The sequence below is a fragment of the Trifolium pratense genome, linkage group LG6 (assembly GCF_020283565.1).
Source record: "Trifolium pratense cultivar HEN17-A07 linkage group LG6, ARS_RC_1.1, whole genome shotgun sequence".
NCBI classification, from domain to species: domain Eukaryota; kingdom Viridiplantae; phylum Streptophyta; class Magnoliopsida; order Fabales; family Fabaceae; genus Trifolium; species Trifolium pratense.
Genome location: NC_060064.1, coordinates 24199222 through 24213750, shown reverse-complemented (window position 1 = coordinate 24213750; position 14529 = coordinate 24199222). Strand labels below are relative to the sequence as shown.

Below are 14529 nucleotides of genomic sequence, written 5' to 3'. Positions count from 1 at the left end.
ATTTAATACCACAAAATTTACTGAACTTTTGTAAAAGTCTTGATTGAATACCTCAAGATTTTTTTGTCATAAAAAAGTCTTTTAAAATCTCATGAAATCCCAATCCAATACACCTCCTAATACTCATATTGAGGATTCAGTTTTTAATCCATTATTATTACTGATGATTGTAGATTTCAATTTAATTCTTACTTATTGTTGTTGGGGAATGGCATTTTTTAGTCTTTTCGTTTAAATTGGATCAATAAAAAGAAATAAACATCAGAAGCACCAGTGGTCTAGTGGTAGAATAGTACCCTGCCACGGTACAGACCCGGGTTCGATTCCCGGCTGGTGCAATTTTTTTTCCCAATTTTTTAAGATTTTCATTGCATATCTATGCCCCCTGTTCTACTACTAAATAATTTGTGATGGTTTAAAATAAAATAGCTTTGTGATATATCAAACGGAAAGCCATAAAGTATAAACAGCAAAAACTGAAACTAGCTTGAACATAAACAAGGACCAAAGAGAGGTTCAATTCCAATTTCCAACCATATTATCACAAACATTCAAATGTAAAAGGATAACAAAATGGTCCACAAGAACAGACATTATAAAAAACTACTAGTATAAACAAAAGGATCTTAATGAATATATTAATACAACATAACTTTAGAATTTATCTATAATTACACCATCTCTAGAAACCTCATAAGCTTCCCTTTTCCTTGTTTTCTTCATACCAGCAGTGAAGTGAAGCTTTGGTCCCTCAGATGAAATGGCGGTGACTTTCACCCACATCAACACTTTGGTCTTTATACCCTCTATGTCTACTAGCTTTCCTTTCTCCAAGTAACCAGAAACACTGGTCGTGAACCGCAAAACTGATGAATCTCTGTACCCTACTTCGCACACTTGAGGAATGTAAACAACAAGCTTTCTTGTTTCTTCATTGAATTCATAGTTTGTTGCATCACGCGGAAAGAGTCCTATTGGTAGATCATACTCCTTCAGCAACTCTGTTAATGGCTTTTGCATCTTTCCTGCAAAGTGATTCTTTACATGTTAGAGGGTAATATTGGAGTATGTTTGGAACTTCGGATTGGCTTATTTGAATCTATCAACTGATATAAGTACGTGTGACATTGTTTGCAAGAGCTTATGGAAACAACTTATGACATGTCTATAAGTTTTTTCAGCCTATTTCTATAAGCTCTCTCTGCTAACTTATCTGAAACCAAATTGACTGCCCGTTTGGATTGGCTTACATTTGAGCCTATGCGAAATAACTTATGTAAATAAATAAGCTTTTATGTATTATTATAAATTTTTCAAGGTAGTTTATGAGAAAACAACTTATAAAGATACAATTTTTGTCTGTGAAAACTTATGAATTAACATAAAAGTTTATTTAATCGCATAAGCTATTTTCATAAGCTAAAATATAAGCCAAATACAAACGGGCCCTTTATAGCTTACATGAGAAGGTATAGTTTACATATCAGCATTTATACAATAAGATGAGAAGAAATAGTTTATATATGAGCATTTATACGATAAGCACAGAATTAAATTGTTTATACAAACAAGGTAAGTTTATGTTTATAGTAAGAAGTGAGTAGAATAAGCCTGATTGAGGGTTAACATGTATTTAATCTGATTTTTTAGTAAGAAGTGATAGAACAAAGTAATCTGATTTAGAAACACAGAAATATAATAGAGAATTAGAGATTCGAACCTTTTAATTTGTTGACCAGCCATTTGGTTCCTCCTTCAATGCTGCTTGACAGTGACTAATAAAAACCAATGGAAATGTGTTAATATAAACATTAATCAAGCAATGAAATCTACTTTTTTTCGACATTTGCCACAGTACAATGGAAATATTTGCTTGTACTGTCTGTCAGGCGTTAGCACCAAAACTGATTATAATCATGAAATGAGATAATTACATCTCTCTACTGAACCACATATTGAGCAAAATTTTCTCAAATTGATACTAAAAGATAAACTTAACTTACACAAATGATATCAATTATCAATCACACAAGTTACATAGTTTCAAGAAACATAATATTACATAAATGGTATCAATCTATAAACAAAAGTTACAGAGCATCTTTATTCTTTACCTTCCTCTGTACATTCCCAACAAAATACTTTTACTTGCTTAGCCTAATTCTGATTTAATTTTATGTCCTTCCTCACTATAATAGAATTATCTGATTGATTTTCCAATGTTGGGATTAAACCATAATCATGTATCCAATGTTAAAGTCTCACATTTATTCTAGGCTTCCTGCTTTTTATTCACCAAAACCACATCTTATGCATTAAAAATTTGTCAATAACGCACAATCTCAAAGCTGCATATACACTTTTAGTATTTTGTATTTACAATATAATATTCTAATATCCTACAACAGAAGCAAAATATTTTACAAGTATAGAACACTTCTCACACATTCATAAACAATATCTCTTACAAACCAAATAAAATACAACCAATAAATGGGGAAAAATATTGAATTTGTCCATACGATCTTCTCCGAGATTGATGTCTAATACATCTCTCTTACGAGAAAACAAGAGAGCTAGGAAAACTAACTGGTTTTATAAATAAAGAACACAGTGTTCAACAAGCATAAATCAACCATCAGCTACAGGTAAATTCATTTGTGAATGTAAGAAAATAAATATCGTCACTCACAGTAACCAGCATCACTTGATGCATTTTATACAGTTACCAAACTCATGAACAGAATGATCAAGGTAACAGTTTGACTCAAAAGGTTAACCCTCTCTACTGATACATAAACCAAAAGCTACGCAACTTCATGCAACATTATGATAATAGTTTTTTATCACCCATTTTTAATCGATGTACCAATACTCCACATGTTTAAGCCACTAAATTGGCAGGCTTAAACACATGGCGTCATGGTACACAACGAAAAATCGGATGCAATGTTAGTTCCATCAAATTCGCATGATGCACAAAACTCCTAACACCACCTATTTACACCTTCTTCCCCCTCCTAAACCCAACCAAAACTACAAAATATCTTAATGATCTGAATTTCACAATCCTCCACCAAAATTTATTTTAAAAAAAGTTTTCACCTATGAAACTTAATATTCACATGTTTGTACCCTAGGAAAATCCATACATATCCGGATTTAATGATTCACTGTAGTGAAAAACATGCAGTTACAAGTGTTAATTACTTTTGTCTATAGACTTGAGATCAGTTGGCTCACATTACATATTTGCTAAATTATCTTTAAATGAACCAAGTCATTGGGCTTAAGTGGTTAATGAGCTTCACCAAATGACGGATCATTCAGGAGAACCCGAGTTTGGTTCCAGGGTGGAACAATGTCTTGATTCCAGGAGAACCTAAGAACTCTGGATTACTAGGGCCCACTTCCCCTATGAACCGTTAACCCTAGTAACCTCAAGGTACCGAGTTCAAATCCCGTCAGGGACAGTTGTAAATTGGCCATTAGTTGAGATCTTCCTGCAGTCACTATTTGACTGCGGGAATCAATTTCTGGACCAAGATCAACAACTGGATCATGAAGTTAATAGTGGAATCCGAATCCCAAAAGGACATGCCTATGTGTGTCTCATTCACATGAATAATCAAATAATTATACTCTTTTTATTTTAGAGAATCAACAATTCTTCTACCCTCTAACAGAAACCAAGAATCTTAAGCAATATATTACATTTGCATAGTATTGAATTACTCAAATAATCAAAAAAGAACAAATTGAAGTGAACAATTTAACAAACAAAAGGGGTTTTAGGGATTGAAAAAAGGAAGTACATACGTTGATATCATCACCGACAGAATTAAGCTCCTTGTTGGCTTTCTTGCTGAACCAGTAAGATCCGACCTTGTTCAATATCTGATCCATGTCGCCACACCAGATTCACCACCCTTTCTCTCTTCTGATTAAACAATTTTTTTATAAAATAAATAATAATATAATACTATATAAGTAAATTCTGACTAATCTTTCGGCTGGTTATGGACTCATGTGGCTTCGTTTTAAATATTTTCTTATGAAATTAATTATTTTATTTTTGTTTCATATAATTAATTCAAATTAAATATCTTATGGACACACATAAATAATAAATCTTTAATGTCTCATCAAAAATAAATCTTTAATGTGTTGACTAAAAAAAGTGTTGAAAAGTACCCTAAAAAACCTTTAGTTTTTTTTTCCCAAAAAAACCTTTAGGGTATGTATTGAATTGAGATTTTAAAGGATTTTAAAAAGTTTTTTTTATGATACAAAAGTCTTGTGATATTCAATCAAGACTTTTACAAAAGTCAAATAAACTATGTGGTATACAATCAAGACAATTAAGATTTTTTTTTCACGGCAACAAAATCTGCTGGTATTCAATTGAGATTTCTTACCACTTTTAAAATGTCTATTGGTATTCAAAAGTCTGCGGATTTTGATAGATTCTTCTTTGGAATTGATTTTGGCAGACTTTTTTTGTTAAAAATACACACAAAACATTCATTCAACAATCTCACTCCAACCCATGAGATTTTTTATAATCTTCCACGACTTTTTTTTCTCTCTTCATCTTCTGCAGAACAGGAATATTACCAAATTCTTTCTCTTACGATCTATTCACAATTAATTTTTCCTTTGAATGACATTCTATAGGCACTGGTTATTGCTGGAAATCGATTTTTTTTTTTATAATTCATTGATTCATGATTTCACTTTTTATAAGCTACGGAGGATGTATTGGATTGAGATTTTACGAGACAACTTTGGCAAAAAAAGTCTTAATGATTTTAAGATATTTTGTTGGACTATATTGATTTTGTGAGATTTTAAAGACTTTTTTTACAATACTTTTTTACAATCAAGATTTTTAACACATGATTTAAATGAATTTTGAGATATTATTTTCAAAAGACTTCTTACAATCAAAATTTCATAATACTTTATATATTAGGAAACTTTTGTATATTTGGAAAATTTTAAAAGAATCAATAAATTTTAATAAAAGAAATTATATTTTTTTAGGAATGCAAATATTTAAACAAAAAAATAAAAAATCCTTATTTTTTTTTACATGTTTCTAATCACCAATAAAAAGGTCACCACCACCACCACCATTGATGGGAAACAGAAGCAGATGTGAATGTGACGAAAAAAATTCGTTTACTGTAAAAAGTTGTAATAAATCAAAAGTTTGTAAAAAAGATGTAGAATTTGTTAAAATATTTTTTGCAAAAAAACATATTTGATAGGTAATGAAGAAGAAGTAGAAGAAGAAGAAGATCTGGTACAATGATGATGAAAGTAAAAAGTCTTGAAGAGTTTGAAAAAGTCTCAAAGCTTTTAGTGAGATTGTTGAAAAAGTGAACAAAAAGAAAAGAATAAGAAAACCAGTGATGATGAACCGAGAAAGTAATAAAGAAGAAGAAGAAAATTGATACAATGATGATGAAAGTAAAAAGTCTTTGAGAGTTCAAAAAAGACTGAAGACTTTTGGTGAGATTGTTGAAAAAGTCTATCAAGTATATTTTCAACTAAAAAGTCTCTCAAAATCCATTCCAAAGAAGAATCCATCAAAATCAGTAGAATTTTGAATACCAATAGACATTTTAAAAGTAGTAACAAATCTCAATTGAATACCAACGGATTTTGTTGCCCTGAAATAAAAATCATGTTTATCTTAATTGAATACCACAAGATTTATTGAACTTTTGTAAAAGTCTTGATTGAATACTTCAAGATTTTTTTGTCATAAAAAAGTCTTTTAAAATCTCATGAAATCTCAATCCATACTGGTTATTCATATGGTTTTTTCTTCATCGTTCATATATATATGCCACTTTAAAAAATCTGTAATATGATTTCTGTAACATAATTTTACAACTTTGAAAAATTCTGTAACATAATTTTGTAACTTTTTGCCACAAAAAAAAATGATTATGCAACTATTCAATTTTTTTTTATGATTCACAAAAAAAAAATGATTATGCAACTATTCAATTTTTTTTTTATGATTAATGGTTATTTTTTCATTATACCTGTTAATTTTTTTTTCAACGTTTATTCGTTTTTTTTTTTATTGATTTTTACATTTTTTTTGTTTAATATCCATTTATTTGATATTCATGATTGTTTGATTTTGTTAAGGAATGATTCTTTTTCATTGATTGATTCATTATTATTTTAGAAAATATTTATATTGAATTTATTGAGTCATTTAAATCTTAAAAGTCTATAAGACTATCTCCAATGATAGAGTACCTATTAGGTACTCATGGTACTTATTAGGTACTATCATTGGAACACAAAACATTTTAGTATCAAATAGGTACCACTTCTCAAATAAGCACTCTCTCACTCGTAGTACCTAATAGAATTTGTGGGACCCATTTATAAAGATGTAGAGTTATTGATGAGATGTGGAGTTATTTGTGGGACCGATTTAGATTTTTTTTAAGAAATGCTGGGTTTGAGTGATTGAGTGCTTATTAGGTACTATTATTAAAAAATTATAAATGAGTGATGTGTACACACGGGACCCACTTAAGTACCTAAAATTGGATTTCTCCATTGTGAATGCTCTAAGTAATTTGAAATCTTAAAAGTCTGTGCTATAAAGTCTCACAAATTTATGTGTTAAGAATCTTGATTGTAAAAAGACTTTCAAAAAAGTCTTCTAAAATCAATACAATCCCACAAAGTCATTTAAAATCTTCAAGACTTTTTTTTGCTAAAATTGTCTTGTAAAATCTTAATTAATACACCTAGTTTTTGTACTTTATTATTTTTTTGGAAAAGAGTTTTTGTACTTTATTAAATACTCAATTTATTAAGTCACTAGGTTTGGTCTAGTGGTGAGGGGTTTGGGTAGTATGTTATAGGTCTTGGGATCGATCCTCAGCTCATTGTAAAGCAAAAAAAATACTCAATTTATTAAATATTTATTTTTGGACAAAAAATCAAAATAAATTGAGTAAATAAAATATGTTTGGACAAAAATTATGATAATGTGAAGAAAAAGGCAAACAAACTTTTTTTATTTTTGAATTGTGAATGGCTGAATTATATTTCGATTGACTCCAAGAGAGTTAAACTCGACAATAGAGTCCATGAATGGGTATTTGTTGGATATGTAAACAAAACGGATGGATTTTATAATTAGGTTCCTTATAATTTAAACTTATCAAAGGACTTAATTTATATGGTTAAATCCTTTATTTATTAAAGCAAAATACATGCTAATCAAGTTTTCCCTCCTAATTTGTCCGTCTAAACAAATGGCATAATTGTAATTTTACTTTTATTTTCATACAATTATTTTCGCCCAAATAAATTCCCATTTATATTGAAATAACTTTTCCACTTCCATTTTATATTTCTAACTTAATAATGAATGCTAGCTAATTCTGTACCAAAAAACAAATATTAATTCCAATAATCATAAATTTTGTTACACCATAATTAATGCTCTGATTAAATGCCAATTCATTTTCAAATACTCCATAGTCCATCCTTTTTTGCGATAACCTTTTTCATTTTCTTCTAGATGTGATCTTTTTCACTTTTGAGCAAAAAAAAAAAAACACAAACCAAAATATTGCTTATTGCTTTTGTTCATTCCCTTCCATGTGTTCTTTTTATTTTCGTGTTTCACTTTTACTCCCTCTAATTATGGTCTAAGATATATGTTTTATTCAATCAACATAAAATATTGTTTTTTCTTATATTCAAAACAAAACTCATAAATATTTTTATCTCACTCCATTATACTAAACCAAAGTATTATTTTCAATTGTTTATACAAGGGTGCTGAGTAAATATTTTTTTGTGTTTCCCTTGATAATATCCTAGGCTTATGGAAACATTAGAGTTATTGAGTTAGTTGTCCTATTCCAACCAAAATGTTTTAACAATGTTTTGCCATTAAAACCATAAGCAAGGTAGTGCAAAAAAAAATTATACGATATTTTTTTTTCAAATGTTTAAGATCATTTTAGTTTACAATTTGATTAAATATTAATGGGTTTTATATATTGGTCTTTTATTTTTATTTTAAGTTGGTCCCTTAAGTTTAAAGAATTTCGATTTAGTCCGTTTAGTTAAATTTCGGTTTAAATCGTCCATGTAGCTAACAAATTTGTATGCATGGATAACTTAGGAGAGGGTGTCACATGAAAGTTTTAGATAAAATAAACTCAAAATTTAACAGAAAGTTAAGTTAGACGAAATTAACTCAAAATAAAAAGGACAAACTTAAATTGACATCAGTAACATTATGAACCAAATTGAAACATAAAATAAAGATAAGAGATCAAATATTAATTTAAAGGTTTAATTAGTATTTTGGTCCCTTAAATAATTTTTTGAATTCATATTGGTCTCTTAATTATTAAATGCTTCTCTTTGATCCCTTAAAAATATCTGTGTTTGTCACATTGATCCTTTATGTTAATTATTTGCAAAAACGTTAATTTTAGGATCAATATAAAACCTATTAAACTAGATAAAGGGCCAATATGAAACAAGAGTTGACAGTTTTTGCAAAAAGTTAATAGAAATGACCAATGTAAAAAATAGAAATATCTTTAAGGGAACAAAGAAACTTATAATCATTAAGGAATCAATGTGAAACCAACAAATCCTTGATTTATTAAAAAAAACACATTGCCACCACATTATGCCATCATCCCGCCCAAACTCTTCAGTTCTCTAAGGGTATGTATTTGGACTACTTTAGTCCAAATAAATGCATTGAAATCCGTGTTTTTCTCTCTTCTCATTTTCTTTCTCTCAAACCAAACACACCCTAATTAATTCTCAAAATTGATTATTTCTCATCATCCCGCCTCATTATGCCATCTTCACATTGCTGTTGATTATTTCTCTATTTAATTCTCAAAATTGGTGTATGCAGTTTCATTTTTTTTTCCTTCCAGACTTTTAAAAGGGAATATTTTAATATAATGAGTTCCAAAAAAAGTGAATTAATTGTGATATCTATTACAACCTAACAAGCAATCTACTTGCTTCTTTATTTGGCCCCGTTTGGCCTACTTATTTTCTACTTTTTTACTTCTCCTTAAAAGAAATAGAGAAGTACAAAATTGCATTAGACCCTATTTCTCCTTAAAATAATTAGAGAAATAAAGTAAAGAAGTAGAAAATAAGGAGAAGTTGGGTCAAACACAATTTTTTACCTATTTACTACTTTTAAGGAGAAGAAAAAAAATAGAAAATAAGTAGGGCCAAACGGACCCTTCGTCTTATTTTTTATTTGGTATACATATTGACAAAAAGAAGCACTTTTCTTTATATATAAGTCAATCTAATTTTTTCACTTCATTTAAGTCATTTTTCTTTATAACTTCATAAGCCAATCTAATTTTTTTTAGCTTTAAAAAAGTGTTTTTTTCTTTATATTCTTTAAAGATATTTTTTATGATAATTTAATTACAAATAGTAAAAGTTATTTCTTTAAAAGTTATTTTTTATGATATTCTTTACGAATTAGAATAGTGATTTTGACATTCAGTAACTTAAATGTTCATGTTAAAGATTTTAGCTTATTAAAAATCACTTTTTTTAAAAAAATATATCTCTCAAAATAATTTTTTATGAAAACTCATTTAAAAACTTCTTATTTTAAATATTTTTTCAAATTTTATGATCCAAAAAATTTGCAACAAAATGATATTTTAAGAGAAGTCACTATATCTGTCAAAAAAAAAAAAAAGAGAAGTCACTATAACAATTAATTTAAAAAAAAAAACAAACGGACCCTTATTATCTACAAGATAGGAGTATCAATTCTTTAGATTTGATAGACAAAAAAAACCAGGAAAACTGTGTCCACAAGGATCTAGGACCGGAAAGATGGTAACCATATTTTGCGGCGGTTATGTATCTTTTTTTATAAGTAGTGTTAAATAATTGTATTGGAATATCTTAAGGGTCCGTTTAAATTTGACTTATTTTTTAGTTTACGAAAATAATTTATGTAAATAAATAAATTTTTAACTTAATTTATAAATTTTCACTAACAAAAATTATGTCTTTATAAGATTTTTTTCATAAACTACAATAAAAAATAAATTAAATCATACATAAAAACTTATTTATTTACATAAACTGTTTCGCAAAAGCTAAAAAATATAATTGGTATACATAGCATAGTTTGCCCCGTGCAACGCACGGGTAGAAATACTAGTTTTAAATAAGTTGTTGATGTGAACTCAGCCTCCTGAATAAAAAATAAATAAATTGTTTTGTTCGAATGGGTGGAGCATATTCGTGGCGGCTATTTTCATCCATTACATTTGTAACATCCCAATTTTTATTATTAGAATATTTATTTATTGTGGCGCGTAACTTCCGTAATTGAATATTTTGGTATTCATGAGTTTATACTTAAGCTAGTAATTAGAGTAATTAATAGATAGATGATAATTTTTTTTAATGGGCCAAATTAGTTAATAGAAGAATAAAAATAAAATCATTTGGGCTTTACTCCAATTGGAGTCACTTGAGAGTAATGGAATAATGAAACAAATTGGTGTATGAGTAGTAACCTTAAGTGCCATATTTATAAGAATGAATAGTAGTGTGTTCACCAAAATTGTTAGAACAGTAGCCGCCCTACTTCACCTACTTCACCCTTTCTCTGCATATTTTCCTTTTCTACCTAATATATAGTACCAATCCCAAACATTGTAAGGTTAATGAGAGAAAGCCTTGAAGGGAGAAAAGAAAGAAAGAAGAAAAGAACCAAGAGAAGGAAGTAGATGGGAAGAGGATGAGAACTCAAGCAAGCTAGGATTTCCTTTAATTAAGGTATGAGGGTAGTTTTATAATCTTTGAGATGAATTAATGGAGAGGAGAGAAGTATTCTTCTCTAGCCCAAACTCTTCTCATCTCTTTTTCATTTTTGGGTATGTTATGGGATTTTGGGAATGTGTAGATTTTGAATCTTTATGTTATAATAAGTGATTATGCATATTTGTTCATGATTTAGAAATGAGAAGCTGTGATAAAAATTAGTACTTTGTAAGTTGTTGTTGATTATTTGAAGGTTGTTGATAAATTCATGAAAATGATGAATAATCCATGAAAAATGATTATGTTTGAGTAATTTATGTTGATTTAAGTTGTTTTAAATAAGCTATAAGTGTAGTAATATTTAAATATGAATTCTAGACTGTTTTAAGTGATTATTAGCAGCTTATAAGTGCTTATTTGGACCAAAATCGAGTCAAAACGTGTTCTGCAGAATTCTGCAGAATGAATAGTGCATTTGCGACGCACTTGGCCGACGCTAATCTGCAACTCTGTTCTGTTGACCAATCGTTGACTTTTGTTGACTTATTTAGCCGGAACCCATCTTGTCCAGTTTTTCGCGTAGATTCCGATTCCGGTGTCCATTTTCTGAGATTATGTTTGGATGATGATGTTGCTTATATTTTTGGCATTATTTTAGTTTAAATTAACTTTCGTATGCTTAATTAATTGGAATTGATGAACCCTTGAATGGTGTGTGACTTTAGTGTCTTGTGAATGAATATGTTGTTGATTAATGATGATGGCTAGGTTGTTGATAGATGATGATAATCATGATGTTGATTATTGATGATGTATTATGATTATATTGATGAATTATTGATGAATAAATCTTATTGAAGATTAGTGTGATTATGTGATGATTTATGATGTTGAATTATTGATGATGATTTATCATCAGTAGATGTATTCTAAAGACGATGATTTAGAATATTTGGATTATGCTATCCATATTATGTCGATGTTATAGTTGAGATAAAACCATATGTTTGGTATATGCACATTCATGCATTCATAAGTTGTGTCTATTGATGGGTATTCTAGAGACGATGATCTAGTTTACTGTTGTTTTAGAGACGATGATCTAAAACATTTGGAATGAGTTTTCCAAAATTATGATGATGGGTACCACATGCATATAGATACGTCTAGAGGACATTACATCTAATTGCATTAAGAATTATGTGATATTCTTACTTGATGAATGGTAATTGACATCGTTATGTTTACCTTTATATCTGATACTTGTCTGAACATATTTGTTATATGTCTGAAATGTCTGATACATATTGGTATGTGCTTATCATGTTGAATAATTGTATGAGATGAATTTATTCATTTGTTTGACTTTATTTAGGTTTCTGATATACCTTATGTTAGTCACTATTTATGGTTATATTATCTAACCCTCTGTTTTGTGTACTTGCTGAACCGTTGGGGGTTCAGGTTTCTCAGGTTATGAGTTTGTGGTCGAGTCGTCGGTGAAGCTCCGCTCTGATTATGACATGGGGAATGGTTTATTGAGTCTTGTACTTGTATTCTTATTTTATTGTAAATGTATTATTTTAGAAAACAATTTTTATTAAGCGAGGTTTATGCTAATTAGCAATGTTTTGAAGTATGTAATATCTAAAACCACTATTTTATATTTTATCTACGACTTCGAGTCGTTTTAATTTTATTATCCGCTGCGTATTTTGAAAAGAATTTTCTATAGTTAGATTTATTTAAATATTGGTATTGGGTGTTACAACATTTGCCTATAAATAAAAAATAAATAAAATAAATAAATAAAAAGAGAAGAGAAGGAAAAATAAACTTGTATTTAGTGTTGTAAAAGAGAAGAAAAATAATGGAAGAGATAAAGTTTGAGTTTTATTTGGTGACCAGGATAAGTTTGGTGAGATGGTTTAATCTAAGAGTTTTACTTTTTTCATTTGGAGATGAACTTATATAAATATTATTACTTATGACAATTTTGGTACACTTGTTCAAAGACTTCAATCCTCATTCGAAGAATTAAAATCTTAGATCATGACTTTGTATCACATTGATACAAACTCAAATATTATGTAACCAGCCTATTAGTGGTAATAACTTGTTAACCAGACAATGAAGTGCGAAGAAGTCTTTCTAGGATTAGAAGGCACGAAAATCCGGATGAAGATTCAGTAGGCGGGAAGTCTTCCCGTTTAGGAAGCATCAATCTAAGATATAATCTTATCTTAATAATTGCAATTAGTTGAATTATAATTGAGGAAGTCCTACAATGGTTAGAGAACAAAATCACTCTTATGGGGTGGATCACACTAACTACCAATTAATTAGAATAGTGAACTAGGAGAATAGATTCTCTCAATTTTATTTTCCTTGATTGTTTCAATTTCTACCTTTTAATTCACCTTTTTTTCTATTTTTCTTTTCTCTCTCCTCAAAAATCAATGGTTAAGATTCAACTATTTTCCTCAAATAATGGAGAGAACCCATTCTCGTGAACTAATATAAAAAATTGTTGTCTCTTTTGTTCTTTCTCTCTTTACTTTGTTTATATTATTTATAATTTAACTTCAACTCTATTTTGTTTGTGTTTAAAAAAAGTTAAGTGATTTGATAAAGAAATTAACTTTTAACTAACCATTTTAAAAAGACATTAAAAACGGTGAACACAATTCAACCTCTCCCTTTAAATAATTTAGAGAGTTAAATGATACTAGATAGTTTACACAATCCCTCCGTGACAATATATAAGCAAAAATTAATTTTTTAGATTCATTACATATTTAATGTATCTGTCCTATAATATAGACCAGATACATTAAATATACAATGAACCTAAAAATGTGACTTTTGCTTATATATTGTCATAGAGAGTGTACTAGTGTATTTAGATGGAGGTATGACACTTGAAATATGTCCCATAATATAACATCTTTGAGCAACCACAAAAATGAATTTAATACTCCCTCTGGTCTTTTGGAAAAAAAAATTGATCATTTTTATAAAAAACACTTTTTAAATTTATTCTTTATTAAATAGATAATCTCTTATATATCCTTATTAAATTATATAAAATGCAACATATTTTAATGTTATGCATTAATTACACATACACATTCCCAATGTTAGTTTTGGAATAATACATACTCCCTCCGTTTCAATTTGATTGACACAGTTGACTGTTGTGCACTATTTACACATGTTGCTTTGACCTTATTTTTCTACTAATAAACAAAAATAAATATTAGCATATAAGATGTTGTTTGATTCGTCTCGATGAATATTTTTAAAATATCAAATTTTTATAATTTTTACTATTATACAATTAAAAATATTAATAGTCAAAGTTATGTATCGGCATGCGTAAAAGGGGTGGCAAAGTGGGCATGCCCGCCCCGTTTAGGCCCGCTCCGTTTAAGCCCGCCCAAAAGCGAGGCGGAGCAACTTAGGTGTCCGGGTTCAACAACTCAAGCCCGCCCGTTTATTGGCGAGTTGGCGGGCCGGCCCGCCAAATACTTTTTTTTTTTAATAGTTTGAATTATAACTTCACAATTCTTACCTCCTAGTTGATGTTAAAAAAAATACTAGCAGATTGCATTGAGAGAAGATTGTGAAGTTAAGCAGGTTGAATTATAACTTCACAATTCCTTAAAATTCTTACCTCCTATTTTTAAACTA

General features: G+C 29.0%; 1 protein-coding gene, 1 long non-coding RNA gene and 1 other non-coding gene across 3 annotated transcripts; 2 read left to right on the top strand and 1 right to left on the bottom strand.

Annotated features, from left to right (window-relative positions):
- Positions 1-267: 267 nt before the first annotated feature.
- On the top strand, positions 268-338 carry TRNAG-GCC. Its single transcript has one exon. It is a non-coding gene; the product is annotated as a tRNA-Gly (tRNA).
- Positions 339-515: 177 nt separating this feature from the next.
- LOC123892974 (uncharacterized protein At5g01610-like) lies at positions 516-3966 on the bottom strand. The gene is made up of 3 exons (XM_045942890.1): positions 3820-3966; positions 1721-1775; positions 516-1025 (listed from the first exon to the last, which is right to left on the bottom strand). Exons 1-3 carry the CDS (start codon positions 3904-3906, stop codon positions 655-657), a joined length of 513 nt encoding a protein of 170 aa, XP_045798846.1. The 5' UTR covers positions 3907-3966; the 3' UTR covers positions 516-654.
- A 6536-nt stretch (positions 3967-10502) lies between these two features.
- On the top strand, positions 10503-12538 carry LOC123889947. The gene is made up of 2 exons (XR_006802676.1): positions 10503-10851; positions 12301-12538. It is a non-coding gene; the product is annotated as an uncharacterized LOC123889947 (long non-coding RNA).
- Positions 12539-14529: the final 1991 nt, after the last annotated feature.

Bases quoted from the DNA above. Each gene is read 5' to 3' on its own strand.
- LOC123892974 (XM_045942890.1), bottom strand. From the start codon at position 3,906: ATGGATCAGATATTGAACAAGGTCGGATCTTACTGGTTCAGCAAGAAA. The intron at 1,776-3,819 runs GTATGTACTTCC...GGTTTTTATTAG, and splicing joins CTGTCGGTGATGATATCAAC to TCACTGTCAAGCAGCATTGA. The intron at 1,026-1,720 runs GTTCGAATCTCT...ATCACTTTGCAG, and splicing joins GCTGGTCAACAAATTAAAAG to GAAAGATGCAAAAGCCATTA.